Below are 27,775 nucleotides of genomic sequence, written 5' to 3' on the forward strand. Positions count from 1 at the left end.
TCACTTTCCTAGAAGGTTAATTTCTCCCAGAAGTCTTCTTGGAAAGAGTTGGGACCCCTAGAGAGACTCTCCCCAAACTTCTACTTAGTGGGTGTACAAATGTCGCTACTTCACATGTTTTTAGGAACTCCATGAAGAGCTAAGTTGTAGCCAGCAAGCAGAGATGGAAGTCACTGACCTTCCTGCTTTTCCTAACTTTCACTGACCAGGCGTGGCTGCAGGTACTTGAAAGTGGATTGTATTCATTTTTGAGGCGTCAGCATATACAGAACCGGTGGAACAGTCAGATGGAAGGGATAGGGGGTAGGATCCGGGAGGCTGAGACCATGGCCTAAATGTGGCCATGAGGTTTACCTGTACATGCTTTCACTGGGTCTCCACTTCCAAAATGGGAGGGAAACTCTTCGAAAGCTTTTCTATCTATGGTGGCTGGTGACCCAGGCAACACTACTAGTGACATTTACAGTGTTAATTCCAGCCCTGCCAGAGACAGTGGACTTTGGAGGCACCAGGGGGCTGGTCACATTTCAAACAGTCTTTCCTCATTCCCCCAACTCTGCTGGTGTCACTTACTTCTGATGTGCGGCGTGCCTGTTTGCAGAAGGGGGTGAAATTCATTCCTCCCTCAGCCTCCCTCCCTCCCTCCCTCCCTTTCCCTCTTCGCAACCCGGAAGAGCTCTGCTCTCTACTGTGAGCAGGAGGCGGGGGAGGGGGGTTCCTAGGAAGGATGCACATCACCCTGGTTTTAGTTCTCGCTGGAAGCCTGCGTGAGATGCCGTAAGCCGCTGGGGCGGCGAGGACCGCAGCAGCGACAACAGTGGCCAGGTCTGCCTGTCATTTCTGCCTTTCAGATCTCCAGCAAGTCAGGAAAAAAATAAAAAATAAAAAACAGCTGACCGCCGACAGCAAGCTACCCAGGTCAGTGAATATCACTATCTTCTGTCTCTCACTCTGCATGGGCTTTCCCTGCTCCACGTGGAGAGAATTAACAGGCGGTCTCCGCTCCAGAAGGACAGCTGTCCCTGGAAGAAAATGAACTAGACCCCAGTCCTTGTTGTTCTTTCTGGTCCCTGGAAATCTTTGACTTTCTGCAATGACCTTGGGCGAGTGTGGTGTGTGCATGTGTGCCTGTCCATGTTTGGAGGAAAGAGCCAGTAGAACTAGGCATGTGGAGAAAAAATTAAACAAAAATAGGAGAGGATGGTAAGGCTGGGGAAGGGCTGGATACATGTTTTCCTCTTCAGGGAGGGCAGAGGGTTGGGGAAAGAACCAGTCTGAATGAGCAGGTCAGCCTTCTCCCCAAGGTGGCTGCGGAGTGTCAATTTCATGTTTATTTCCCTCTGCCCACAAGTGCCTGATTAGGCTCATTGTCTCTGAATACAATTAAAGAAACAGCTGTGGCTGTGGGTTGAAAGTTGGAGCCCAGATGTGTGAGCATCTGCCAGCCCCTGGGGAGCTAGTGGCTGGTAGGCACCTTTGATTCCAGAAGCACCCTAAGGTGGGTGAGAAAACAGCAGCCTGGGAGAGGGTGCTAGGGAACTGGGGAGTGGCAGGGGCAGAGGGAACTAGGATTATACTTTCTCCAGGGACGTTGGACCAGCAGACCTCCAAGAAGTCACTCGTTGGGAAGCAGTTCCCAATGAAAACAGATAATGTTAAAATGCAAGGAAGTTGCATTCTCAGAAAGTGTCTGAACAGGAGAGTATCTGAGAGTTGCTTTTATTCACCTTTCCTTCCTCTCAGACACTGTGGGGTGCTTGGGAAGTGGACATGGGTAAGTCTGTCCAGGGCAGGGATGGAAAGGAGTCTAACCTTCAGGATCTCCGCTCCGCTGGGCTCCCAGTTCCTCTGTGCTTTTTTTCTTCTTTCGTCACTCACATTCACCAGAGTGCTGGGGTTCTGGGTAGGGGTTGAGGAACTTTAAAGGAACAAATAATAATAAAGTAACATTTGTAGCCCTTTCATCCCTTAGCGCTTGTGGCAGAAAAGGTGCTGGGAGGGCGGCTGTCGGTTGCATGACAGGCTTGAGGCAGGGGGTACCAGCCAGGCTGGTAGAGTCAACCCAGGAAGAGTCCTGGCTAGGAGATGCTTTCAGGACCAAATGGCTGGTCGTGGGGAGCAGGCTCACCATTAAACCTTTAAAATGTGTGATCCTGAGGAAATGAATTATTTGCTGCCCATCTGGGGTGGGATATGGCGCCCAGGGCAGATAAATCAAGACCCAGGTGGGTGTAGGGTTTTCGGGGCCCCCATACCAATTTCCTGGGACCAGGCAGGAGGCCCAGCCCTCAGCGTTGTCCCGCCAGGCCTAAGGTCCCTAGCTGGAGAAGTCAGCTGGGGTTTGAGAATCTGGCCGAGTGGTCCCCTGGACACAAGCCCCGCACGGCACCCCGCCCCTCCATGCGCATCCTCCCATCTACACTAGAATCTCCTCCAGTCCCGGGGAATCAGAATTGGGGTTGGTCTTTTCCTGCCAAAAGCCGGAGACTGGGAAGCTGCCTTTTGCTTTATTTGATGTGGCCATCCTGCCTTTTGCCGACGATATATGAGGTGTGGGTGAGTCCGGGGGTGCAGTGAAGAAAGGGGAGTGGGCGCCTCTAGGGCGCATCAGCGGAGCCTCTCTAAGGTGACGCCCAGCAGCGCAGGGCCACCCAGAGAGGCCGGGAATGCGGCAGGTACGCAGGGAGCTGGGTGGCTGAGAGCCGCTTTCTCCGGGGTTAAGGCAGTACGTGCCGGAAACCGCGCGGGAGGTCCTGAGAAGGCCGTGGGGCTGAGTCCGAAGGCCCAGGACTCTCCCGCAGCCGGCTATTCTAACCATTTCTGGGCTGCGCTCAGGTGTGGACTCCTCCCAGTCTGGAGCCTTGCGCACAGAAAAGTGCATTCCTTCCGTGGTACGTCTTTGTGTGCGGACCAAGTATTTCTGATCAATTCTTTCTTAACGGTGGGAGCAACTAGAGAGTGCTTTACCCACCGCAGGGAGCGGGGCCAAGGGAGCCCCAGATTTGAAGTCCGAACCTCCCTTTCTGCTTCAGGCAGCTGGGACTAGAGGTGGTGGCGGGGATGAGGCTGTTGGAAGGACCAGAAAGAAACGTGGCCCAAGGCGCTGGAGCGGAGCTCTCCCTGGGTGTCCGTCACTGCGGGTGTGCTGGTACACGTGTGTGGTTGCTGTTTTGTTTTATATAACAAATTGCTTGGGGTCTGCGAGGTGGCAGGCAGCGGAGAGCCCAACGCGAGCCGGGCCAGGCGGGGAGAGGCAGCGGCTGGGCGAAGTGTGAACCTCTGAGAGCCGGGGAGCCCCCCAGACTTTACCTGGCTGTCTCCAGAGTGTCTAAGGAAGACGTGGACACTTGGTGCTTTTAGAAGTTGGCCTCTGGTCGGCACGGATTACCTTTCTCTATTTGCCCGTCCCGGTCATGACGTCCCCAGCCCTCAAAGCGCACTGTCATTGTTCAGCAGCCGACACCCCAGTTTTCCAGCTACCCTAAAAAGTAAAAAACACAGTAGCCCCAAGAGAAAGCCCTCCTCTTCCTGAAATGTCAAAATGAAGCGGTCGGAGGAGAGTCGGCCGCGGCTAGCGCTGGATTCAGGGCTGGCCCGGGGCTTCTAGAGGGTCGGGGCGGTGAGGCGGCCATGACAAAGCCGGGACCCTGGGAGGCGAAGGGAGATGGAGCCGGCGCCCCCCAAATGCGAGGACCTGGAGTTCACGTGGGTGGATCTGTCACCGCTGACTCCTTTCTCGCCTGCGGTGGCTGCTCCCTTCCCTGGGTGTCTCGAAGGCTTCAGCCGTGACCTGAGGACGCCAACCACATCGTGAGAGCTTGGGTCTAGGCGCTGCGGGCCACTTCTTAAGTCACTGGTGTTGCTGGGCGGGACAAGCGGCCTCTGACGGCGGAGACACCACGGGGACCTGCTGGAGTGCCCCCCATCCCTTCCCTTCTCTCCTGATTCCACCTGTCTCCTAGGCCCCTAAAGCCAGGAGGGAGGGAGAGGTCGGAGGTGCCCCCTTCCTGCAGGGTGACTCGCAGTCTTTTCGATCCACCCCATCAAGGGGAAATCTTTCTCACCCATCCAGCCCCGGGGCTCCCCCCGTGGCCAACCCCTCTGACAGGTGCATTGGTAAACTCGAAAGGAGAAATCCCCTCTCCTCTCCCTCCCCCCTCCAACCTTTCCACTACACCCCTACCCACCCAATTTTTATCTCGCTACCATCAGGGTTTTTCTCAACCCGGGAGAAAAGGGTGGCTGCACATGAAGGGCCAGGATCCCTCGAAGCTGGAGGGCCCGGCCTGGCGCTGGGGGCGGGTTCTGGGGAGGGGGGTAATCTCCTGGCTCATCTCCTCTCCACTTCTCTGGTAGCCCGTCCTGGCCCAGGCGGGTTTCCTTCGAGTTTTAAAAGCTGATAGATGAATAAGCGAGAGAAAGAGAGAGAGAAAAAAAAAAGTAAATCAAACCACGTACCATCCCCAAAGCGCTGGCTCATTTTCCAGGGCTTCCTGGGCCTGAGCGGGTGGGCGTGGGAGCCGGGAGAAGCGGTGTGCGAGCCGCGAGCGCTTTGCGCCTGCGTTCCCGCGGGTTTCCCCCTTGCTGTTTCTACCTCCAGCATCTTTCCTCTGCCAGTCTAACTTGGGATCCCCTTTATTCTGCGTCCCTGGTCGCTAGTTGTATTTCATTTGAACAGCACCATCAGCGCTGCCCACCGCCTGCTTTTCTCCATCATCCTGTGATTCCACTGTCCACTTTCTGCACTTCAGTTCATGCGGGAAAGAGAAAGGGGGCTTGAGAGGCGGGGGAGCTGCAGAGATGTCGTGTAATATGTGTTTAGCCTGCGCTGTCTCGGTCGCGGCGCCCGAGCGGGCTCCCCCGCCGCTTCGCTCGCGCAGCCGGGCCTGGCGGTGGCGCCTTGAGCCGTGTCCCCCGCGTAACCCTCTCGCCCGGCAGCCGGCGAGCTGTTTACACAGCTTTACCTGTGCTTTATCGTATCCAGTAGAAATCCTCGCTCGGCCACGGTAACCTAATCCGAGGGCCGAGGCAGGGAAGGGGGTGGCGAGGCGTGCTTGGTGAAGGGCGAGGTGTGTACGCGCGAGAAGGGGGTTCTCTCCTTTGCCCCTCCTCCCCCGGGGGCGAAGGAAACTGGGCTGGTTCGGGTGATCGAGGTGGGGGTCCGAAGGCTAAGAAGGAAGGAGGCCGTTTTCCACGTCCCTCTCCCTTTTGCTTTTCTCCCTCTAACAGGTAATCGGGGACCCGACCCGGACGCGTGCTGCCTGTGGGCGCGGCGGTTCCGGGGGCGCCCCGCGGGGCTAGCGAGACCCGGGACGGGATCCTCCCAGTCCAGGACTTGGGTGAAAGCTCTCACTCCGCTTTCAACTTGCCCCTGGAGAACTCCCACATCTAAGACTAGACTGGCAAGGCAGGGAGCCGGCACTTAACCAGATCTTCCCTCCAGGGCCAGCCACTTCTTCCAGAGCGCCGCAGCCGGCGCACGGAATCGAATTAAACGCCTCTTGGCGCTTATTGTCTCTCGCTAATTGCTCCAGCAATGGCCCCTATAAAAATGAAGACACCCAATTAAAGGCCTCGCCGGGCCGCGCCGGGCTCCCGGCGACGAACTGGCCACCGGCCTGGGGCTTGCAGACCGCCCGGGCGCAAACGGGACTGGTGCGGGGCGCTGGCGCCAGCCTCGGCACCTCTGGCCTCCACTTCCTCCCCAGACGCACAACGATCGCGGCCGGTTCACACCATTTTTATTGACCGATCGCAGCCCAGGAAGATTGATCGAGCTGGAAAGGACTTCTCCTCCCCCAGCCCCAGCTCGCCAGGGCCTAGGGGCCGTACTGCACTTTTTGGTCTTCGCTGCGGCTCTGCGCCCTCCCTGCCCCCCAGCCCCGCAGGTTCCCAGCTTCATTTCTGTCTTCAGCGGCGCGGCCGGGTCCGCCCAAGCCGGCGCCGCGGCTCCGGGGGGAGGGACGCGGCGGCGCGGCCGGGCTCCGCTTCTTTCTCTCGCTTGCAAATATTTGCTGCCTCGCTGGAAATCCGACTATTTCGCGCGCGCTCCGCTTGCAAAGTCCTTAAGTAAACATGCTCAAATGACCGCCCCAGGCGGCCGGAGGCACGCTCACTCCCCCTGCACGGGATTAGTAACTTTATGACTTCGACCCCGAGGCTCGGCTTTTCTGGTTACCCTCGGCGGGCCGCGCGCGGGCGCCCGGGGCCGCTCTCCAGACACCTCGGCCCCGCGGAGCTCGCCTGAACGCGCCTGTAGCCAGGCTCGGGTGGGTGACGCTGGCCGCGTGGATCTCCACTCTCTGGGTCCTGCGACCCCAGGGGTGAGCCTGGGGCGGGGGGGGGGGGCACGCTCCTCCTCTCTACGCCAGGGGCTCTGGCTCCTTTGCGGGATTGGGTTCCCCACTTGCATCCGATGAGAGCGTCTGAGCTCCCGGGAGGGCGGGTGGGAGGGACCTCAGCTGGGGGGCATGTGTTTGGGAGTGTGTGTGTGTGTGTGTGTGTGTGTGTGTGTGTTGTGCGTGTGGGTCCCCGCTTACCCCGACCGAGGAGAGAAAGGAAGGCTCCATTTCTTACCCTTTCCCCAAGAGGGCACACACACCCCGCTCAACTTGACGCCTGAAGCAGCCGCCTCGAGGCCTGGTGTTTCAGATAGGCCAACCGGCTCCCGCCGCCCCACGCTCAGCCCGGGTACCGGTTCCGGGCGACCGGGGATGGGCGGTAGCCGCGCCGTCGCCGCCTCGGATCCGGGATGCTCGCCCCAGGGGTCCCAGGCATCCAGACCTCGGCCAGACCCTTGCCCTGGAGAGGGAGGCCTAGCGCTCAGCAGGAGCCCAGGGGCCCTGCTGCTGCGGCGGCGGCGGCGGCAGCATCCTTTTAGGTCTCCACCTCGCTTGCCTGACCCGAGCTCCGCCGGCCGCTCCCGGGGAGGAGAGGAGGGACGGGGGCTCTCTAGACCGGCCCGGGCCGGGGTCCTGGGTGGGAGCCCGAGAGGGGGAACGGGGGCGGGGCGCTTCAGATCTGCAGGAGGGCGCTGAGGCGTTCCCGCAGGAGGCTGGGATTAGCTTTGCGGGCTAGGGCAGAGGGGGGCTCAGTGCCACCTTTTCTTCCCTTCACCCGGCCTCGAGCCCCCACGCTCCCCCCGCCCGCCCTCAGAGGAGGAAGCCCGGCCTGCATTTGCCCGCGAGGCGGGTCAGGCAGGCGCCGGGCCTGGCCTAGCCTCCCGCAGCCCGGCTCTCCGCCTCAGGCCACGCGCCGCAGCCTCTCTCTGGCCTGGCTCCCTTCCCCCTTCCTTCCGCGTGGGTCCGGGGGCCGACCTCGGCCCTCCCTGCTCGGTAGCCCCCTCCTCTTCTTTTCCCTCCCCCCAGCTCTGTGCTGCTGGCTCTGGGGTTGGGCCCGTGACGTCAAACCCAGTGTGGCGTCGGCGAGACTGGCCGGCGCGGGCCATCAAAAGAGCAACGTCCTCTTTCCCAATTACCCACTGTCAGTCCGGGAACAGGGGCGGACCGGCTGGGAATTAAATGTTAAATACCCCCTACAGGCTGGCTCCATTACACCGGGCACCCAGCCGCAGCCCCCCACCCCTCTCTGCCAGCGCCAAACCACCCAGACCAAGAAGGGGCCTTCGAGATCTTTTATTTTTCCGAGGGTTGGGGGTGGCTCTTCAGGTCAGTGCAGCCACACTTGGTGCTCATGATTTAATTAAAATGAATAATGCCTCCCCCCAAAGTTTGAGCGTTATCAGAGGCGCCACTACACCGGAAGGCCTCCTTCTCAGGGATATTTTCTCTTTGTCTTTTAAAAATCGGCTTTAGCCTCTTAAGTTAACGTTTTCAAGTTCTGGCGTCAGCAGCGTCTCTTTCCGAGGATGGGTCCCTTTTATTTCCTGGACTTTCAGGTCTCGGCGCAGAGGACCAAAGAGCTCCGTTTGGTATTTTCCGCGTGGCTTTGAACTGGGGTCCGGCTAGTGTCGGCGGGTCCTAGACCAACGCGCGAAGATGCGCTTTTCATTTTTTTTCCCCCCAGCCTCTGCAACCATCCTTAAGCTGAATCTCGGGACTTTTAGCAACAATGTGTATGCGTCCGTCTGTCCTTGTTTATGGAGCGGTTTCCGGTGAATGTTAGACAGAAACTAAATAATTAAAAGGTTTGGAGAGCGCAGTGAGCAGGAGAGGCTGGCAGCTTGACTGGCCCTAGAGAGACGTGGTCAGAATGAAGGAAAATCGATGCTCCTTTACTGGGCAGCCCTAATAAGCAGGGACTAAGTGGGCTCAGGAGAAACATGGGGAGGGGGGTTAATTTAGGGACTTTCTTACCGTTCCGTGTCTCGAAACTCAAGCTGATGTTTCTAACAAACACCTAACAAACATCAGATTTAAGAAAACGGAGACTCAAGAAAACTTCCACCTCAGGAAGACCCGTGTTTCCACTGTTTCTTCCAAATGAAGTTTGTTAGTCTTTCTACGAGGATTGTATATTAAAGCAGGACACCCCGCCCCCCGCCCCCCCCCCACCCCCCACACCAAGTTAAGGCTGAATATGGATGGTTTTCTTTCACCGCAAGGAAGGAATCCTCTAGCACCTACTTTCAGGGACGGTCTCGTCTATGTTGACTTTTTTGGGGTGTATTTGTAGGGAATTGTTACGGGGTAGAGAAGCGAAGAGGGAATAATGCCTTCCAATTGAGCCCCAAATCAAACTGTCAGTACCGTCCGTGGGAAAGCCTGCGGGAGAACCCACGCTCTCTCCTTGCACACATTGCCCTGAGGAGAGCCGCGGGTGGAACCTTGAGACTTCGCTTCCCGCCCGACGCTAGCACACCCGGGCTGCGTTTTGGGGCCGGACGGCTGCAGCAGCCCGAGCGCCGCTAGGGGATGCAGTGGCTCAAAGCACCGAGACCCGCCGGGGAGGTTGCAGCCCGCGGGGCCGGCCAATCGCGGCCGCGCCGCAGCCTCGCGCGCTGATTGGCCCCTTTCCGGCCCCGCCCCGGGCGCCCCGCCCCTTCGCCGGGCTGTCTCTGATCTCCGCTGCCTCCGCCCGAGGCTGCGAGGCCGGACCCAGCGAGTCCCGCGAGCTGCGGGGCCCCGGGGAGGTCGCCGCAGTCCTGCCCGGCGGCCCGGGTGGGGGCCGCAGGAGGGGGCTGGGGAAAAACGCCGGGAGCGGGAGTAAATAGGGCTCTGGGCAGGGAGGAGGGAACAAGTTGGGTAACCGGAGCAAAGACCCGAGTGCTTGGGGAGCCAAAGATTCTCGCCTCCCCCACTTTCATCCATCAGTATTGTCACTCTGGTCAAAAGCACGCATTGATTACGAATATTAGGTCTGGAAGGGACAGCTGCAACAGCTGAGACATTCTTGCCAGAGGCTTGTGAACGCCAGAGGCTGGGAGAATGTTGACCACGACCACCAAAAAGTTGCCACCGACATTTCAATCAAAGGCACATTCCGCCCCCCCAACCCTCCCCCGCCCCCCTCCCCAGTTCCTCAATTTCTTAGGCAGTTCTCAAGAGACGCATATCTCCACGTACTCTGATATTACATTATTTTTTCCTGACCACTTTTACTTGCAGAGACCCCACATCCATAAACGACCCAATACCTTGGAATGAATGCCAAAAAAAGTTTGCTCATTTAAAAAGTCTGAAAAAGAACGACTGTCTGTAGAAATAAACTTCATGAATGGGGCAGACCGGTGTCCCCGGCACGGAATAATCCATCGAGCCGGAATGAATTGGCAGGAGCCGGAGCCACATTTAAAGGGCCAGAGCGCGTATTCCCTCCTGCCCGCCCCCTCCGCCCCGAAGCCCCTGGCGCGCCTCGCCCACCCTCTCCGCCGCCCCTCCGCCCGGGCCGCCCTCCGCGGCGCCCCTTTCCGGTCAGTGGAGGGGCGGGAGGAGAGGTGGGGGTGGGGGGTGAAGTCCTGAGCGGGTTTGGGTTGCAGTTTCCTTGTGCTGGGATCCTGTCCCCTCCTCGCCAGCGCCAGGCTCCTCCCCCGGCGGCGCGGATGACACTAGAACCTCCTTAAGTTCCGTCGCGCCACAGCTGTCTGCGAACACTGAGCTGCCTGGCGCCGTCTTGATACTTTCAGAAAGAATGCATTCCCTGTAAAAAAAAAAAAAAAAAAATAGGGAGAGAGAGAGAGGGAAAAGAGAGAGAGAGGGACGGCGAGCGCGCGAGGCAGAGCGAGCCACGCAATCTGACCGGGCAGTTTCTGCTCTCCCGGTCGCACGCCTCCTCCTCCCCTCTGCTCCTCGCTACCCAGGTTGGTACTGGCGACTTTTTTTTTTTTTTTAACTTTGATTTGTTTTCTGTCTCCATTTGGGAGGACTTTAAAACACGGAAAACTCAACCCTCCTCTTTCGGAGAGTTTCTGGAGCCTGGAAAGTCAGTCCTGGGACCTGGGTCCCCGGAGGGAGGGAGCTGTCGTTCAAGTGGGAACCGCTCAGTCAGTCCCGGGATCCTGGGAGAGCCAGGCAGCTGGGGATGCGCTCGGGTCCTTCGCCGCCTCCCGGTTTTCCGAGCTCCGGAGGGGGCGTGCGCGAGTGCGCGCGTGTTAGCGTGTCCCCGGGGCGCGGGCGCGGGGCAGAACGGCTCGGGGGGAGGAGGTGCCACTTCATAAACTCAGGTGCTAAGTACTTAGGATCTCATCCAGGTCTCCCCTTCTCTTCTTTGCAGGTGGCCCAGGAAAGGCTCAGTCTTGGAGCCGCCGAGGAGCCCCCGCTGCACAGGAGCCTCACTTGCAAAATTCTAGCCAGTCCTCGGCCCCCTTTTACAATTTGGTCCTTTTTTGTCCTCCCGTACCTAATTTTGGGAATTTTTTTTTCTTCCTCTTCTCTTTGCTAAACTACCCCGCAAAGATTTATTAAAAAAAAAAAAAAATCTCACTTGCTCACCTTTCCTTCCCAGCTTTCCCATTCCCCCACTGAAAACAAATCCTTAAACGACCCCCGCCCCTCCGACGGCAGGAGCACCTGCGGAGCCTCGGAGCTCCCGACCGCCCTCTCTCTCCGCGCGCGGGTTCCGGGCCCGGCGAGAGGGCGCGAGCGCAGCCAGGGCCATGGAGGTGACGGCGGACCAGCCGCGCTGGGTGAGCCATCACCACCCCGCGGTCCTCAACGGGCAGCACCCGGACACTCACCACCCGGGCCTCGGCCACTCCTACATGGACCCGGCGCAGTACCCTCTGCCCGAGGAGGTGGATGTACTTTTTAACATCGACGGTCAAGGCAACCACGTCCCGTCCTACTACGGAAACTCGGTGAGGGCCACGGTGCAGAGGTACCCTCCGACGCACCACGGTGAGTGCGCCCCGGGGTGCGAGGACCCCCCTCCCCCGACCGGCTGTCCCGGCTCCCCGGGTTGGGGAGGCGGGGAGGGACCAGGGGGTGGGGAGAGCCGGCCAAAGCCCCCCAAGTGCCGCTGCTGCTCCATTTAAAAAACTGGGGCCCGGAAATGGGCAAGGAAGGCGTCTCAATCGTCGCTAGAGTCTGTTTTTCAAAACAGTCGCAGCAGGCGCCTTTGCGCGGCTGCGGCCCGGGGGCCTGGCGCTCACCTGGCGGGCGCCGCTCGGCAGCTCTTTCTCCCAGCGCGGCCGCGGCTTCGGCGGCCTCGGAGGTCCCGGGCGCGGGGAGAGCCGAACCTCCGCCTCCGCCGGTCACCGCTCCCAGGCTGGGCATCCGGCGCGGGCCAAACTTGGCTGGGACTTGGTTCTTGGGGCTTCGCTCCCCCATTTATCCCGTGGTTCCCTCTCGGGGGCTGCTGCCGGCGTGCCTCGGTGTGTTTCTCCAGCACATTCCCAGAAGGGCCCAAGGAATGTATTTATTCTCCTCGCTGTGTTTCGGCCTTTGCCTAAAACTAGTGCATTTGGTTTTTAGGCATATCTCCTAACTCTAGGCTCCGAGGAAGCCTGGTGCTTGACCAGGTTTTGGCGGAAAGACTACCATTTTAAGTTTGAGACATTTAGGGTTTCGTAGATTCCCGCCTGCACAGAATTTTCCTGCGTCTATGCTTTTTGGTTGCCTCCTTGCCTGCTGCAGGCAACTCTTGCCTTTTTCTCTCCTCCTGCCTGCAACTGACCCATAGGGTCCCAAAGAAGATTTAGGATCCTTCAGGGTTTCCTTCTATGAATGCGATTCCAGTATTTTCTTTTTTCTTTCTCTTTTCATTTTGGGAAGTTCGGGAGACTTCTGAAATGGTAAAGAGAACCCCAGCGTTATGTAGTTGAGAGGGAAAGCTCTCAAACCTTTCATCTGTAAGCGGGTTCCCAGAGGAAAAGTAGGAGCAACATTTTAGGTGGAGGAACTGTGAGTTGCTCTCCTGGAGATCTGCCCTGGTTCCCCTGCTTAAATCGCAGGGCTGGGGCTGATGACAGAGCCCCTGCAGGAGCCGGCGTTCTCACTCTGCTGTCACCAGGTTTTAAACAATTGTTTCTGCAGAGGGGGTGCTCTTTGCCCTCGTTCTGTGCAGATCAGCAGTTAAGTGGAAATGAGGTAAATGCAGCCTTAATATTATTTACTATACGACTTCCTGCATAATGTGAAGCGTGACCCTCCGTGTTCAGAGAACTCTCCTTCCCCCTTGTCTCCCCTCCCCTTCCTCTCTCTGAAGATTTTAGTTTCAGTATTGTTCTTAATGGTTAAATAGAATGTCAGACGCTGAGACAGGTACTGGATTAAAAGATCAATAAGTGTGTGGATTTGCACTTGCCGTTTAGACTTACCCTTCTCAGAGTGTCTTTTGGTCTGAGTTAGGGCTGCCTTATGGCTCTGTGTTTTAAAGGAGGGCTCAGTTTACTGTGTGTGAGTGAAATAGACACAGAAACTGGAATTTTGTGTGTCTGGGGCTCGGGTGAAAATTCATATATTACACTGGTGGAATCACAACCCTGGGGTTGAGATGGGCCTGTTATTTTTTTATTTTTTTTTTTTAAGTAGGATTTGGGAGGGTGACAAAGGCAGACAAAAGTCCCATCCCAGGGTCTAGCCTTGGAAACTTTCTCCAAAAGCCTGAGCAATTAGTTTTCCTGCAAATCTCATTTCAGGCCTGGTCATTTATAAGCTAGCAGTGAAGTAGGGGTACATGGAAGTCACCTAAAATGGCCCTTCTCCTCTCTTCCAAGACTTATCCTTCCTGCTCTGGGCCTGGGCCGCTGGGTCCGTGTGTTCTTCTGGTTTTGAGCGGTCCTGCAGCCGGACTCACCCCTTTAGGCCTCATCCTTCACAGCCCACCCTCTTATCAGGCTGCCTGGGATTAGGTCTGGGCTGGGGGCTGCTGGGTCATTGAAAGAAACCAATAAATCAAGTCAGGTTCCAGAGAGGGACCTCGGGGCTGTGATTTAGAAAGTGTATCTGGAGAGGCCAGGAAAGCCAGGGCCTCTTCTTGCTCCATCGCAGCAGGTCTCGAGGGTCAGACACAGGCCCTTGATTCCCTGGATCTGGTGGGACCTTGGGATGGCAGACAGGGGGTGTGCTGGCCCAGGTACCGCTGGGGCCAGTCTGTGTTGAGGTTGTCCTGCTGCTGGGGAGGCAGGGGTGGAGGGCGCGAACACCCTGGCGCCTTGGGGGCTGCTCTCACCTGCGCCTGTCTCTCTCTGGCCCCTTCCTTCCCCAACAGGGAGCCAGGTGTGCCGGCCACCTCTGCTGCACGGATCCCTGCCCTGGCTGGACGGTGGCAAGGCCCTGGGCAGCCATCACACCGCTTCGCCCTGGAACCTCAGCCCCTTCTCCAAGACGTCTATCCACCACGGCTCCCCGGGGCCCCTGTCGGTCTACCCGCCGGCCTCATCCTCCTCCCTGTCGGCGGGGCACTCCAGCCCGCACCTCTTCACCTTCCCGCCCACCCCGCCGAAGGACGTCTCCCCAGACCCATCCCTGTCCACCCCGGGCTCGGCCGGCTCAGGCCGCCAGGACGAGAAGGAGTGCATCAAGTACCAGGTGCCGCTGCCCGACGGCATGAAGCTGGAGTCGGCGCACCCCCGCGGCAGCATGGCTACCCTGGGAGGGGCGGCGGCCTCGGCCCACCACCCCATCACCACCTACCCGCCCTACGTCCCTGAGTACAGCTCCGGACTCTTCCCGCCCAGCAGCCTCCTCGGGGGCTCCCCCACCGGCTTCGGATGCAAGTCGAGGCCCAAGGCGAGATCCAGCACAGGTAGGAACCGTCTCTCCCCCAGAGACCCTTCCCCCTTGCCCCCCAGCCCCCTTCCCAGTCTGAAATCCCAAGCAGGGTCGAGAGAGCCCGCCTTCCCAGTGCTTCCATGGGGAGAGGATGCGGTGTCTTGTCTCGGTCCTGTCTTCAGAGCAGAGGGCAAGTGGGATCTGGTTGAAAAGGCCCCTTAGAGCTGGACTAGGAACAAGATAAACAAAAACAAACCCCCATCTCCTGCTTGTCCTGCGGGGCTGCTGGAGGCTGGCGGTAACCTTTAGTCGGTTTGCAAGCCCAAATGGAAGGCGAGGGGATAAATCTTTGGTGTTTAATGCTAAAACGAAACCTCCTGAAACCCAAACAAAACAGGTCCCTCCTCTGACCCCCGGGCCTCTGTGTCCTGGCTCTCCCCCTCCGCTCAGCTCAGAGGGGGGTCAGGCAATCACCGGAGGACAGCCCTTGACACGGACATGTATAAATAAAGTATGTGTATATTTTTCGTCGGGGGTGGGACCCTGGCAAAAGCAGGACACACGTTCTCTGCGTGGCAAAAGGAGCTCGAATCCTGACTTCTGGGTAGAGAGGGGAACTCCGCCCTGGGGAAGCAGCTCAGTGAAGATCAGAAGGGCTTGTTACCTGCAGTATCTTCGGGTACTGGGAGCCCAGTACTAGGCAGGGGCAGGAAGGCATCTGACGACCTACTCCCCGATTGATCTGAAGCCAGAGGGGTTAGGAAGGACGAAAAAAGATTCCCCAGGTGCCTGCCTCTGCTTCCTCTGCTCATTGCTCCTAGAAGAGCACCCTGCCCCCCTAAAATTGAGCTGCATGTGTATTTCCTTGGTGTAGAGGTTGGCATGAAGGGAAATGCAAAGCCCACACAAAATATTTTTTTTTTTTGCCTTAAAAATAAAATAATCCACTACCCATGTCGAAGCGGCTGAATCAGAGTCAGGGGTTCTTTGAGATGCCTTTTCACTGTAATTTTTTTTTTTCCTCGAGATGGTTTTGGGAAGATTGGCATGTCTCCTTGGGAAGTATCCATTTCAGGGTGGGTGTCTCGGTCCTGGTCTGTCCTAACTGCTACTCCCCCCAGCCAGTCTCTCTACAGACTCTGTAGACACTGAAGTGGTGGAAATCGCTTGTCTTTTCTGGATGAGACAACCAGTCTTGAAACAGAGCTTGCAAAACCCGGGTTTAGAAAACTTCCGAGAGAGGGCTCTGGGCGCCCCAGTGACCATGAGATCAGTTTCCAGGGTTTTTTTTCCAGGGTGACATTCACTCCGACTGCCTGGGCAGGACTGTCTCTATTTAGTTGATATGTTTCAGCTAATCCAATTATTTTCAGACTGCTGCACGCGACAGTTGCATTGTTTATCCCGAGCCAGGAACTTCACTAGAGCCCGGATGCGGTTAGGCTGACAGAAAAACTCAGACCTGCATGTTCAGTACATGAAAGTCGGCCGAGGGAGAGGGAGGCGGCGGGAGGAAGGGAGGACAGGCAGGAAAGCGGGGAGCGGAGGGTCCCCGCCAAAGCGGGGAGGGGGAGGTTGTTGATCAAGGCTGGACGGCTGCTGGCAATAAGAGCCAAACCTGTGCAGTTTTGAGGTCAGGGTGGGATTTTTTTTTTTTTTAAAGTTCTCTTTTCTGGTAGGGCTGAAAAGTTGGGGGGAAGATCGTGGTCTCTGAGGCTGGGGTGGTGGTTTGTGGGGGGGGAGGGGACACAGTGACTTTCCCAAATGCCTTTGGTCCTCTGCCCTCATTTCGGAGTTTGATTCCCCCCGACCCCTGTCGGGCGCACCTTCTGCCTTTTCAGGTTTGCCTGTCTTTGTCACTTTCCTGGAGACTCAGGACACTGGGGAGGGGTGGGGGAGAGGTTTGCGGTTTCCCTAAACCAGAACCAGGGGCACCTATATACCTATTTTCTTTTTTTGGGTTGGGGAGAGAGGAGAGGAGCCGATTTAAATTTGGCTTTTGACTTCCTCCTCCTTATTCCTTTCTCACAGTTTGAAAAAAAAAAAAATCCTGGGCCGCACACCTGGGCAGCAAGGGAGTTGGGACTTCTGGGAGTGTGGAGCGTGTAGGGGAAGTTTCCAGACTCCTAAGGAGGGTGGAAGGGGTGGGAATTCCTGAGAAGGGGACGCTCTTGGTTTTAGTGGTTGCTTTTTTTTTAAATTTAATTTAACCTCTTCTTCGCAATCGCCTGAAGGAGGAGCCCAGAGAAGAGAGGGCTGTCGCATTTTGGAGAAACGGTTGAACTGTGGTTTAGAGCACCTATTGCTTTTCTAACGCCCGGGCTGTTGGGCTGGGATGTGTCTTTGCAAACAAGAGACTATAAGCCGTTTTTCTTCAGCAGGGGAGGGGGGCACCAACTCTTAGCTTCCCCCCCTCCCTGGGCTCCCCTCTCTGGTGGGGCATTCAACTCCCCCCTTTTTCTTCTGCAATTTCCGTACCCCTTTCCATCTAACTCCAGGCTCAGGCTTACAGTCAGAGGCAGAGGGGTGTCTGAAAATGGCTGTTGAATGCTAAGAGGCCTGCGGTTGTCACCTTAGCGTGAGGTGTCTGTCTGAGCAGCTCACAGCAGGCAGTGAGCGCGGAGAAAGAGAGCAGGAGACAGTCAGGGCCTCCCTAAGGAAAACTGGTTGTTTGCTGAAGTCACAGATTAGAGGCAACAAGGAGAGAAGGGGAAAGAAAAAAAAGAGAGAAAACCAACGCGAGGCAATCGCGAACTTGCCGAGTGAATCAAGACAGAAAATTGCTCTAGTGTGCAGAGCCTCGCTGGAGAGGCAACCGTTGCTGGCTTTCAAAGTCCCTCAGAAAAGGAAGCTGTCATCCTCCCTGCCGCCTGACAAAGGAAAGGAAATCAGACTGATGGTGTCAGGCGGGGACACCCTCAGCCCAGGTGGCCCAGGTGCCCAGGAGCGGGGCGGTCCAGCCCGAGCTGCTAGTGATGGAGGAGGCTTGGGGTCCAGGAGACACCCCCAAAGGTCTGGGGGGTGAAGCAGCTTGGGGCCCGAGGCCCCTGTCTCTGCAGGTGGGAGAGTGGGCGTGGGCTGGGCCGGTGGGCACGGCTGCCCCCAGGAGAGGCTGGGCCCGTCCCGCGGAGGGCAGAAGGGCTGGGGGCCCCCCAGCTGCCTGTGGCCGCTCCTCGCCCACTCGCCCTTCCCTCCTTCCTCTGCGCCTCCGCACCTTCAGCGGCCGCATCCCTCCGGCTTTTGACCCCAGAGCAGAGGCCTCTGCTTGTGACTCATCCCAGAGCCTGCTGGGTGCCTTGCAAGCCCTCCTGGCCCGCTTAGGGCCATTCTCGTGTGGATCATCGCGGGGCTTCTTGGAAGGCTCTCTGTAGACCCCAGGTTAAGAATCTTTTCGGAACTGGGAGCAAGGAAAATGAAACCTTGTAACTCCTTCACATTTATTATTATTTTTTTTTTGAGAAAAGCGAAGTGGACAAAACTCAGCGTGCCTCCAGTTTGTAAAAGGAGGCCACAGCCACTTTCATTTCCAAAAGTCCGTTTCCTTCCTCAGAGCCCGCTCCTGGAGAAGAGCCCAGCCTCTGGGGGTGTCCATTCCCTGCCACCCCCATACTGGGCCTGGGGCTTTCCTAAACCTGAGCAGGGCCGGGGCCCTGGGCTGGCCTTGCCCTCCAGGCGCAGTCGGTTCCCTTCCCCACCCCCATCCCGTCTTCCTGGTAGTTTGGGGTCAGCTGATTAATCTTTACAAACAACTGTTAGGGGCTCATCTTTCTCCCCCACCATCCCCAAACCTCCCCCCAGCACCTGGGAGATCCTCCGGTTCTTGGAGGACTGGCTCCCGGCTGGGTCCCTCTGGGTGGGCTGTGAGGCTGGTGTGTCTTCCTCAGGAGACTGAACCCCCCAGGAGTGGGGCACGTTCTCCCAGAAACCTTCCCCTTCTTCCTCCCCCTGCAGAAGTTCAGAAGAGCTGGCAGGCTGTTCCTACAATAGCATCTGGAGGGCTTCCCCCTGGGGGCTTCCCCTCTGGGGCTTCCCCTCCGAAGGTGGGCCCGGTCACTCTCCAGCCCCTAGAGTGAGCATTGTTCCAACCCGGCCTGGCCGGTTTTCTTGTTGATTTTGTTTGTTTGTTTTTTTGGGAAAAGAGCAACTGCAAGCAGGCCTTGGTTAATGAGCCGACCGAAGGGCCTCCCTTCCCCCTCCCCAAAGTGGCCCATCCTCCTGATCCGCTCCTCACCTCTTAACACTTCCCCTGATTCTGTCTCCCTCCCCCCATCTCCAGCTCCCTAGCCTTCCAGACGCCTCCTTGTGTCCCTCCAATCCTTCAGACTGGAGTCTCAGGGGCTGGGAACCCGTAGAAAACCTGGGCCTTTTCTAGAGAGTCAGAGAGAGATGGTGGGGAAGGAGTGGGCCCCACGGGGTCTTCATCTTTTCCTTGCTAGCCAGGGACGTTTACAGTTTTATTGGAAGTAAAACCTAAAGGCCTCGCTGCTAAAAATCAGTCAGCCAATTGATCCATCTGTTCATATGTTTATTATCTGTTTTCTCGATCTAGCCATTGATGAATCTTTCCTTTGGCCTCATCCTGATCGTCATTATTTAATCAATCTGTATAGACAGACCTGGTGATGAGAATGGATCATCTTTGTTTTCCTCTGAGGGAAATGCAAGGAGTGTTTAGCTTTTGCCATTGTCCGGGGCTCAGGATTTTCTCAGGGAACTGTTTCAAGTTGAAATTCGCCTTCCTCCTGGGCTCTGCTTCATCTTCCCCATCGAGTGGGGCCGCCCTGGACAGGTGTCTGTTGCTTCTGATTCCTGTGTCACTTCTTGGGCCAGGAAGCTCTGTGTGTGTGTGTGTGTGTGTGTGTGTGCGTGCTCGTGTGTGTGTACCTGTGTGTGTCTGTGTGTACATGCATGTATGTGTACATGGGGAATCGTCAGGCCATGAGAGGGCTGTACATTCTTTTTTAAGGGAGCTGGAGGTAAGAAAGTTCCGCAAAGGAAGAAAAAGAGAGGAAAAAAAAAAGTTATCTCTTTAGCTTTCATTCCCTAATTCTGCTGGCAGCTTTTTCACGTGTCTTCCTTCCATAAGTGACTTATGTGTGGTGTTGTTTTCAGAAGGCCGGGAGTGTGTGAACTGCGGGGCGACATCCACCCCTCTCTGGCGACGAGATGGAACGGGGCATTACCTGTGTAATGCCTGCGGCCTCTACCACAAGATGAACGGACAGAACCGGCCCCTCATCAAGCCCAAACGAAGGCTGGTGAGTTGTCCCTGGGGCAGCCCTGACCTGGCACTCTCCATTTTGTGTCTTTAATTTCCCCCCTTCAGAAAGGAGAGCTTTCTGCAGGAAATTGGCAGGACAGCTCAAAATCGTGTCAGCTGGCTTGGGGAAGCTTTCCCCTCATCTTTGTTTTTTCTTTTTTTCAAATTAGATATACAGGGACGTGTACTCTCTCTCTCTCTCTATCACCCCCTCCATGGTTCTTAAGTCACCACATTTTTAAGGATGCTGACTTCTGGTTTATCAAATCTTAAATATCTTTGCTGGTAGAATGATTGCTTTAACGGGACTGGGGTGGCTGATTGGAAGTGTGTTGATAGCCACAGTTTCACAGAGGTTAGTGGGGGGATGGAGGCTCCCAGGTGCCACCCAGAACTTGTTTCTGGAGTCGTAGCAGGGGTCTCCCAGGAAGTCGTGATGGCCTCAGTGCTGCCTTCGCGCCCCGGGTGAGATCTCATGTGGCCAGGGCTCTAAGATGAGTGGGGCTCATTGACTGCATTGCACAAGCAGCAGCCGGTGGCCTTGTGGCGTTTTTCTTCTTCCGTGGTCTGTGGAGTTGAGGAGTTGCCACAGGTCAACGCAGGGGTAAACTGGTTTCTGTCCCGCTCCCTGGACTCTCCTAGCGTCTAGTCCGATTTCCCCTTTGAACTCCCGCCAGCCCGTGACCGTTTCCTCTCTCCCCCTCTTTTTTCCCTTTCTTAAACCTCTTGACCCCTAGGAATCTTGAGAAAACCTGGCACAAGCACGCACGGGTAAGGAAAACTAGCCGGAGAGGTTCGTTTGCAAACTTGTCTCTGGAACCTCAGGCCAGATTGAATAGCAAGTGTATGTAACAGACAAATAAAAGCAGGCTTGGCAAATGATAACTCTAACCACAGTCAAGAGATCAAAATGCTTTTTGTGGTGATGACATTCACCAGGTGGAGAGGGGAGGAGGGGAATTTCCCCGTGCCGATGAATGGATGAAGTAGCATCCCTCAGATTGTAAGGTGGACCCCTCCAAATCCTCTGCATTCTTTTTAAAGAATTATTTGTTTTCCTCATCAGATTTTAGTGCAAGTGACAACCTTTCACATCCTCTTCAGAAGAAGGAAAATCTTTCTAGGGATGGCCATGCCCACGTGACTTTAATTTTTGGCCATCCTAGGTCTCCAGGCTTTATTCTTTCTGATCTTTGCCCCCATCTCCAGCTTTCACAACCTTCCCCCGACTTGTCCCCGTGCTCTTTGGTACTTTTTTTTTTTCCTTTCTCTCATGTGCAAAGCTAACTTCCTAGGAAAAAGCTGCCGGATATCTGAGCTCTGGAGATAACTCATAAACAACAACTCAGCTTCCCCAACCTAAACATCAAGATGTTTGAACGTATCAGAACAAGACGTTGTTTGAAAAAAAAAAAAAATGACTGGAGGTGTTAGTGCAGAATGAATATGATCACACCACAAAAGAATGTTCTGAATCACTCCAAACCTGGCCTTAGGAAAAAAAGAGAGAAGGGGGGGAAAAAGAAAAGAAAAAAAGGAAAGAAAACGAACAACAAAAACTTTCTTTTTGAAATAAATCATGATATCATGATAATCGGGCTCTTTTTAAAAGGTAAAGAAGAAATAAGAGCAGTAAAGTCTCAGACCCCGTGGTTGTTTGGTTGATGAGCAAGAATGCATTTGACATTTTCTCGGGGTTTCTTCTGTCTGGGGTGGATTGCCTAGGAGGGCTAGACTTGCATTTTATATAGTTTTGTCTTCATTCACCTTTCGTAAGAAATCTCTAGAACTCTGAGTAATAATCGCTTTTAATTGTAGAGTTCCTTTGCTGTCACATGTGAAGCTGTCTTTTCTTTTTTACTCATCTCTTCTGGGTGGTTTTATATTTTTAGTTCCATAGAAATCGTATGCTCCAGAGAGACACTGGGGGCCCATTCAGGATATGTATGCATATATTTTCAGCACTTAGGTGTATTTGACTTCTGAGTATCTAGAACTTCTTTTTTCTTTCCTATATTTCCCTGTCTCTCCTTCCCGCCTCTGTCTCTCCAGTTTGCAGTTTCTGCTTTGTGCATTTGCAGAGGTACTGAAGACCACTCCACCCCTTGGTAGATGCATATCTAACACCAAATAAACTCAGGCCTTGCTGAGGCTGTGCTGGAAACAGGAGAAGGGAAGACCCGTAGAAATTTTTTTCCTAGTGGTGGAGGATTTTCATAAATCTCTAGCTTGCTTTATTAATATACTTTGTCTTCTGCTAGTGAACCAAACAGTGTGACTTTCAGAGCTTCTGTATAAATTCACTGAAAGTCTGAGCTTGCTCAGGTTCATGATACCGTCAAGACCCTGCAAAGAACTATACCACGAGCCTCATTACTCCGAACTCTTATTTTGTTGGCTGGTGTTTTGTGCTTGAACCATCCCTTCCCAGTTGTTGGGCTGAGAAATCCAGTGCTTGAGTCTTAGTCTGTTAGTCTGTTATATCCAAGTATTTCTTTTAAAGTGGAGAAAACCAGTCCAGGATGAAAATAATCATCGCATGACATTTGATAATTGTCAAAATCCTTAAGCATCAATTTCATAACTTCATTTTCTTCCCAAAAGTATACAAGAACACCAGTTAAGTCTTAAACGATCATGTTTCATAAAGGCAGGTGGACAGAGGTTTGTGGAATGAGAGACAGCACTCTTGGACTGCGGTGAATTATTTTCCAAATGGACTACTTAAAAGTAGAACCTTCTCATTTACGAGGGAGAAGGGCTATGTTTCTAGTTCCACAGAACACAAAAACTAAGAATTACTGGGGGAAAAAAGTGCCATAGCTTTGGTATTTAAACCTGTAGAAAAGGGGAGCATCTCTGGGACAATTTAGTAGCTTTGAAAGGAGAGGAGTCAGCCTGGTTCATTCAGAATTGCCTCCGGGTTTTCCATATCTGGCCACTTTGAGTGTTTGACTCAACTTCTTGCCGGATAAAATATTGATGGAAAATCTCACCCTGATCCCTGTCATTTTGTTCCATGCTCTCATAACCATGCCAGAATTTTCTTGATCACAGATAAAGAACAGCTAAATTCTTTCTCTTTCTCTTGCCTTTGATAATGTTTTTGAGTCTAGGGACAGAAATAATTTTACAGTTGAAAATTTCTTTTCATGTTACAGGGAGTAGTGAGGAGATGAGAGGGGTTACCAGGGACCCACCTTTATTTTCTTTCAAAAGTTTTTGAGCTTAAGTTTTTTTTTTTTTTTTCCCAAGTATGGATGCAAGAAATAGTCCCCTAATGCATTTAAGTACATCAAAAAGTCAAAGAAAAATCTCCCTTTTAAAGGAAACGAAGGCCGTGACACAATCAAATAATTAAAATTCAGCTTGGGCCTGGCATCTGACCTGTGACCATTTGGCTCTGTAAAGAGTTTATAGGAAACTTTCCAGGGACTCTGATGAATTGAAGGCAGAAGTGGGGCCTGTGTTCCTGGTGGATTGCAGAAGTCCTTGTTCTTCTCAGTTTGTTTCATTAACCTAAAACCACTTAAAGAGAATGAAGATGGCTGTCACCACAAGTTGACCGAATCTGAAAGCCTGGGCTGTGCACATTTAGGATGGCTGCAGAAGGGCTGGGTCTGGTTCATGTAGGACGTTCTGGTTTGGTGCTTTCTCTGTGGCCCACGTTGTGTGTGTCAGCCACATATGCACAGACATTCTCTCATAGTGTCAGCAGCCTGCTCTTCTTATCATCTAGCATTTCTTTCTTTGGGATCTAGAAGGCACTTCTGATGCTTGGGTTTCCTCTTCCTTGACTGTTAGTCTGTTGTGATGACCTGTATCCTTGTTGAGAGCTGTTATTCTGGGGAGTCGCTCTTCAAAAGGACCTCCTGGAGGCCTGGTGAAGAAAGCCACAGAGAGCCGGGTAGCCAAACATGTCTGGTTAATTCCAAAAATTATTGCAACCCATAAAAATGAAACATCTGGTAGACTCTGTAGGAGGGGGGTAGCTTGTGATTTAGAGAGATGGGATCAGCTTTCTGATCCTCCCAAATTCCTCACCCCGGGGGACAGCAGGCTACCTGCTGACCACCGGACCACGGTCTGATCTACTCCTAGGCCAGTGGGTCAGCTGTAATTTTCTTCCTGATGCAGCTTTTGGGGAATCTTTATTACTTTCATGTGGGCCACTTGCTAGTTTTGATTTCAGTGATAATTTTTTTTTTAAAGTTGGTCTCCGTGGTTCTGCAAACCCATTTAACATTTGTTTTGATTTTTATCCTCCCCTGTCTGCCCCCTCCCCAGTCGGCAGCAAGAAGGGCAGGTACGTCCTGTGCAAACTGTCAAACCACAACTACGACTCTGTGGAGAAGAAATGCCAATGGAGACCCTGTCTGCAATGCCTGCGGGCTCTACTACAAGCTGCACAATGTAAGTGTCCCGGGGTCCTGCCCCCCAGACGGCCTCGTGCGGGTGATGCACAGTGCATGGCGTTCCCCTTCCCTGGTCCCCTTCTTGATTTCTTTTAAAAAAGTGTTATTGGCATGTAGTTGATGTGCAATGTTGTCATACTTTCAGGTATTCAGGAAAGTGATTCAGTTTTACATATACAGGTATCCATTCTTTTTCAGATCCTTTACCTGTATAGGTTATTACAGAGTATTGAGTAGAGTACCCTGGGCTCTACAGTAGGTCCTTGTTGATGATCCATTTGAATCACCCAATGAGAAGCCTCAGAAAAATCATTGCAGTAGGATTCAGCGTGGGAAAGGACTGGGCACAGTGAAGCCTTGTCAAGACTCAAGGGTTTAAAATAGGTCGATCCCCCTCTCCGGGCAATAAAAGCCGTCTCCCTTGAAAAAATAAATAAATAAATAAATAAAATAAAATAGGTCGATCCAACCTCTTAGTTTGTGTCAGAAACAGAATGCATGGTGGACCTGGTCTGGGTTTTAAGGGGGAAAAAAAAATCTTCCTCTTAGCAAACTGAAAAAAGTTGCCAGTCATATTTTGATGTTTTCTTGCATTTTAAACTTTTTGCAAAAAAAGGAAGAGTGTGCCAGAGAGTGGAAGAGAAGGGTAAATAGGATTGTAATGCATGATGCAGGAGTTCAGGGCAATTCAGTTACTGAGGGGTAGAGAGCTTGGCATAACCTGTGCTGTGAATTTTAAACGGATTCTCTGTATAAAAGATACGAGATGAAATGGCTGAGATATTTCATCTGTTGAGTTTGTCCTCCCTGGGAGAACTCCCGCAAGGCAGCCTGTGGAGGTTATCCTTTCCAGGGAAAAGAATGCCTTTTTCCTTATAGATTATATTAGCAGAATGGTAATTGTCAGTCAGTCTCATGGGTTTGGCCGTGTCAGTTTTGATCTTTCAATTTGGGGATCCTCCCATCTTGTATTATCTCTACCTTTAAAAAAAATTCAGCTATTTTTTTTTTCCCCTCGTACAACTCTGGCTGACAGGCTGTGACCGTAATGAGGCCTGATGTTTATGTTAATCCCAGAGAAGGAATTTGTTCTCTCTTTCTGTCTCTGTCTGTCTCTCTCATATCACGTCTCTGGTTCCGTCTGGTTTTCCTGAAGTCTCTTGGCCAGTCTGACTGGCAGAGTCTGGGAGTGAGCTGGGGACAGGCAGAGGGGTTTGCTCAGAGCCATCCTGGCAGTCAGTGAGCCTTACCCAGAGACGCGAATTGCGGAGGAAGATTTGCTGGTTAGAGTTTTTGAATCACAGGAGAACGTCCCAGGGTCACCTTAGCAATCTAGTCCTTTGGTACCTCTTGGGACCCCCTGCCAGCGTGTCATCTCTGCTTGATACTCAGGACTTGGTGCTGATGGAACGAGGGTCTTATTACAATCCATCATTTATCTCTCTCACATCCCTAGACTGTGGTCTGTGTACATTTATCAGCGATGAAACCCCAGGCCCGTTTTCGCTTTGGGGAATTTCCTTGCTCACTGCCATGGAGAGAAGCAGATTTGTGATTAGAATCTGGAAAGTTTGGGGCTGTAGAGTTCTTGTGCTCACCCAATGGTAGTCAACAAAATGATTTTGGGGGTGTGATGTATGGTTTGTAAAGGACTTTTATGCTGTTTGACAACATTTGAGCCTCAGAGAGTCCCATGATGTAGACAGGGCAGAAATTATTCTGATTTTGTTTTACTTGAAAAAAATGATGACTCAGAGAAACAAGGATGAGGCTGATGAATTAGAAGGGCCCAGATGGATTTCTGAATAGCGACCGATCTTCCAGGGAGATCAGGAGCTCAGGACTGTTGGGGACCAGGGAAGAGTGAGCCCCTTCTTATTGTAGAATATACCAGAGACCTGTTCGGAGTAATGGATTGTATGTGTGTATGTACTTCTTTCTGATTTCCACAGAAGTATAGGAATTATGAGAAATGAACCAGCTATAAATTTCTTTGACTGCTCAGCCACAGTGAGATGTGATCTCAGTTGTATTCAGTTGAAAAACCATCTATTTCTGAAAGATATGCTTTTCTCATTAAATCCAAGAGAAGTCAAGGGCCCTTCTTCATTGCTTACCCCCACGCTATTCTTTTTCTCTTTTAAATATTTATTCATTTATGTGGCTGCCTTGGGTCCTCGCTGCATCGTGGGAGATCGCTCATTGTGGCTCACAGGTTGAGTCGGTTAGTTCTCCAGCCAGGGCTCGAACCTGCCTTGCGAGGTGGATTCTTAACCACTGGACTATCATGGCAGGGCCCTCACCCTGTCCTGGGCCCCAGTGTCTGGGAGATAGGCGCGCGCTCATCCCCCAGAGTGGTTTTTCTGCCTTCTCTGGTCTAGTAAGACTTCACGGAAGGAGGCGGATTTGTTGTGTATTTAACAATAAGAGATACCAATCTATGAACATTCTCGTCTTGTTTTGTTTTGTTTTGCCCATCGAGATACCAGGCATGCCCTAAGTTAGTTCCTGTCTCCTTATCTAGGTGTGTAGATAACTACCTATCTCAGTATCAGTGCTGGGACTAGTTATCTGGCTTTGTGTGGCTATCTGTGTAACTAGATATTATATTTAGATACCTGGCCCTGTATATCTAGATATCAGCATGAAGAGCATGTGTCTAGGTGATATCTCGGGGGAGATTTGATGTGACAGTAGATTCCTATCGCCTCTGTAGGCTGCATCTTTATCTTGATTATAACTTTGAGGAAGAAACCCTGAGATGTTCTCTGAGCAGCAATCTTTGAGGTCCTCTGCCGTCACTCACTCGGCCTTCCTATACGAGGGGCAGAGCTGGGGTCAGCCCGCCCCCAGCGGGTCTGCACTCCTGCCCAGGTGACCAGCTCAGCCCCTGGAAGCCGTGAGTTTGTTTCTCCCAGAAGTGTTATCAGCAGCCAGACCCTCTTGACTTCTGGGTTCTCACTTCCTTCACTATCTCCTTCTAGCTTTTGGAGCAAACAGGCAGATCTTTGAGTCACGAAATCTTCTCTTCCTCCACCCTTGAGGACCCTGGAGGAAATAGTGGTTTCTTCTCCAAGGAGTCAGGAATGACTAAGACCCTGACCTTCCCCTCTTTGCCCTTTCCCTGGAAATGGGACTGAATGTGTGGTTGGTTTGCTGTGCGGGGCAGGTGGCTGCCGTTGAGGTTGATCTGATTCTGACTCCTCGAGGGGAATGATTAGTTTGCTTTGTCAAGTTCCCCCACCCCTACCTTAAGCAGATGTGTATTCAAAACAAAACACATGAGGCTTATCGGAAGAGAGGGATGCTCTGGTGCCCTGAAGACAAGAGCAGTGATCAGGAGAGTAGGTGCTTGCCTTGGTCTTTCTCCTCAACTTCATGCTTGGGCTGTTTCTTTTCTTAATCTTTTGTTTACCCTGGAATTGTATTTGGGTTTTTTTTTTTTTTTTTTTGGCCACCTGGAGTATGGTATGTTAGCTACCTGCCCAGGGATCTAACTCTTGCCCCCAGAATTGGAAGCTCGGAATCCTAACCGGTTACTGGACTGCCAGGGAAGTCCCTCATGCCTTGGCTTTGCTTTTTAGGAGGAGAGTGCTTTCAGGCTAGCACACGGCTTTGCACCCCCTAAGTGAATACTAAATTCTTGTGGATTGGTTGTTTCGCTGCTCATCTAGTTAGAAGTGAGTCATCAGGACCAGGTAGAAATTGCAACTTCATCATCACAGTTGCTGTGGCGGGGGCAAGAGGTTACATTTTTACAAAGATGCATTATATTAAATTCTGACCCCAGAATGTACAAATTTCAGGGGAAGATTTTTTTCCCCTGTGTTTAAAATGACTTAAAATTTTTTTTGATATCTAATGGGAGGATAATTGCTTTACAGTGTTATGTTGGTTTCTGCCATGTAGCGCCATGAATCAGCCATAAGTATATACATATGTCCCCTTCCTCTTGAACTGCCCTCCCACCTTCCATCCCCCTCGGGGTG

At 53.4% G+C, this 27,775-nt stretch overlaps 1 protein-coding gene across 3 annotated transcripts in view; it reads left to right on the forward strand.

Annotated features, from left to right (window-relative positions):
• Positions 1–706: 706 nt before the first annotated feature.
• GATA3 (GATA binding protein 3) overlaps positions 707–27,775 on the forward strand; it is a 29,901-nt gene continuing 2,832 nt past the window's right edge. The window contains exons 1-5 of one of the 3 annotated variants that reach the window (XM_065920967.1): positions 707–918; positions 10,672–11,294; positions 13,609–14,145; positions 19,224–19,369; positions 23,659–23,784. In XM_065920967.1, coding sequence (XP_065777039.1) covers positions 11,054–11,294; positions 13,609–14,145; positions 19,224–19,369; positions 23,659–23,784 — 1,050 coding nt within the window. In that variant the 5' untranslated portion in view covers positions 707–918; positions 10,672–11,053. Of the gene's footprint in view, positions 919–9,999; positions 10,259–10,671; positions 11,295–13,608; positions 14,146–19,223; positions 19,370–23,658; positions 23,785–27,775 lie in introns of those variants that run through there. The other 2 variants (XM_065920968.1, XM_065920966.1) reach the window with 2 other exon arrangements.

This window comes from Muntiacus reevesi, chromosome 2 (assembly GCF_963930625.1).
Source record: "Muntiacus reevesi chromosome 2, mMunRee1.1, whole genome shotgun sequence".
In the NCBI taxonomy this organism is placed as follows: domain Eukaryota; kingdom Metazoa; phylum Chordata; class Mammalia; order Artiodactyla; family Cervidae; genus Muntiacus; species Muntiacus reevesi.